The following is a 1,559-nucleotide window of genomic DNA, read 5'->3' as shown; positions in this document are numbered from 1 at the left end:
CTTTTATACGGGGTCAGCCGTCGCCCCCTGGTGTCCAAGCTGGTCTCTGACCACGGGCGAAGGCAAAGTGGCGCCTGCTGGGTCTTAGCGCCCGCCTATTGGGAGGAGGGGGGTGAGTGGGGCCGCAGCGCCGAGCTAGTCAAGAAGACTGTGGCGCAACGCCCACTACCTCTTACGCCGCAAGTCGAACCCCGGCGCCGCAGGGTGCCCCTCCCCCGGCGGGGCAGTAGCCCCCACGCACACGTGGTCAGTGGCTGCGCCCGTTTTTTAGCTTCCCCAAAGCACCCACTTCCAGTCAACGGCCCAGGAGCCCCGGAGCATCCAGAGGCCGCGCAGGGGGTTGGTGGAGGCGAACCTTGGTCTTGAGCTACCAGGGCACGGACTCGCCTTACACCTTAGGACCAGGCCTGTCGGGACCCGGGTTTCGGGAAGGCTGTTGCTTAGAGCGGCGGCGCGGGGGGCGGATGGGGACAGCTTCGCGAAAACCAGCGCGCACTGCCGTGTGAAGGGGCCTGGGGGCGCGCAGACTCTCGGTCTTCCACCTCCGATCCTCAGGCGGCTCCCGCTGATCCTAGGCAGAAGCACTTTTCCCCAGCTCTGTCTCTCTCTCTCTCTTTCGGGAGTATTCTGGAGTCCCACGGGCTCAGCAGCGCAGGGCGCTAGGACCCGGCAGGAGCGAAGGCGTCCGCAGCCCGGGATCCAGTAGAACCCGGCCGGTTGATCCGCCCCGGCTGGAAAACTTTCTTTTTAATTACTTCTTCAGCCTGGAGAGTGAGGGTTGCTTGGCGCACTAGGCAAGTGCTACTACCCGGTGCCGAGCCGCCAGTTTTTGACTTTGGGGCAGGCGGGTGGGTCCCCAGGGCTACCCGAGCAGCACACACCGGGCGAGCGCAGGGGCGCGGTGACAGTGGTGGGTGCGGGTGGGTGGGGGTGTCGTGGTGCACTGAGAGGAGAACTTGACTCCTGGACTGGAACCCCGAGGCCCGCAGTCTTCGAGGCCCGAAGCCACGCTTTCTTTCCCTGTTCCCATTCAGGTGGGCGCCAACGACGGGGCTGGGGTGTGGAGGGAGTCAGGGCCACAGAGTCAGAGCACCCTCTGGGGACTCTGCCGCGTGCTTCGCACCCTAGAATCCTCAGGGTCGTCGCGGCCGCCTCGGGCACCGCCCATCTCCGCGCTCCTAGCTGCGGGTACAAGGAGTTTGTAGGCAGTCTCCCCAGCCACGTGGCGTCCCGCTCCTTCTCTACACGGATCGTGGCGGCGGGGGTGGAGTGTGAGTGTGTGTGTGGGGTGGGGGGGGGGACGGATGGGGTGTCGCTAGCACGCAAGTCTCTTTTGCCTCTGTCCTGTTAGCTCCTTGCGGCATCTTGAGCTAAGGTACGATGCCCGATGCCCGCTTCCTGTCATCCCGCGGGTGCTCCTTGGAGGTGCGCCTTTCTGAGAGTCCCCCGGCTGCTGAGCGGGTCAAGACCCTCGCACAGCGGCCTTCGTAGGCCAGGCAAGGCGCAGCGACCCGCCCGGAGGCGCAGCTAAAAAAAAAAAAAAAAAAAAAAAAAAAAGA

The 1,559-nt window shown here is 64.5% G+C and overlaps 1 protein-coding gene across 1 annotated transcript in view; it reads right to left on the bottom strand.

The window, feature by feature from the left end:
* The window catches only part of Cebpa (CCAAT enhancer binding protein alpha), a 2,899-nt gene extending 1,731 nt beyond the window's left edge, over window positions 1-1,168 (bottom strand). The window contains exon 1 of the mRNA XM_015497073.2: window positions 1,124-1,168. Within this exon, the coding sequence (XP_015352559.1) occupies window positions 1,124-1,168 (45 nt within the window). The remainder of the gene's footprint in view (window positions 1-1,123) is intronic.
* Window positions 1,169-1,559: the final 391 nt, after the last annotated feature.

This window comes from Marmota marmota, unplaced genomic scaffold (genome assembly GCF_001458135.2).
Source record: "Marmota marmota marmota unplaced genomic scaffold, marMar, whole genome shotgun sequence".
NCBI lineage: Eukaryota > Metazoa > Chordata > Mammalia > Rodentia > Sciuridae > Marmota > Marmota marmota.
The sequence above is the reverse complement of the archived record's forward strand: the minus strand, read 5'-3'. Positions and strand labels throughout refer to the sequence as shown.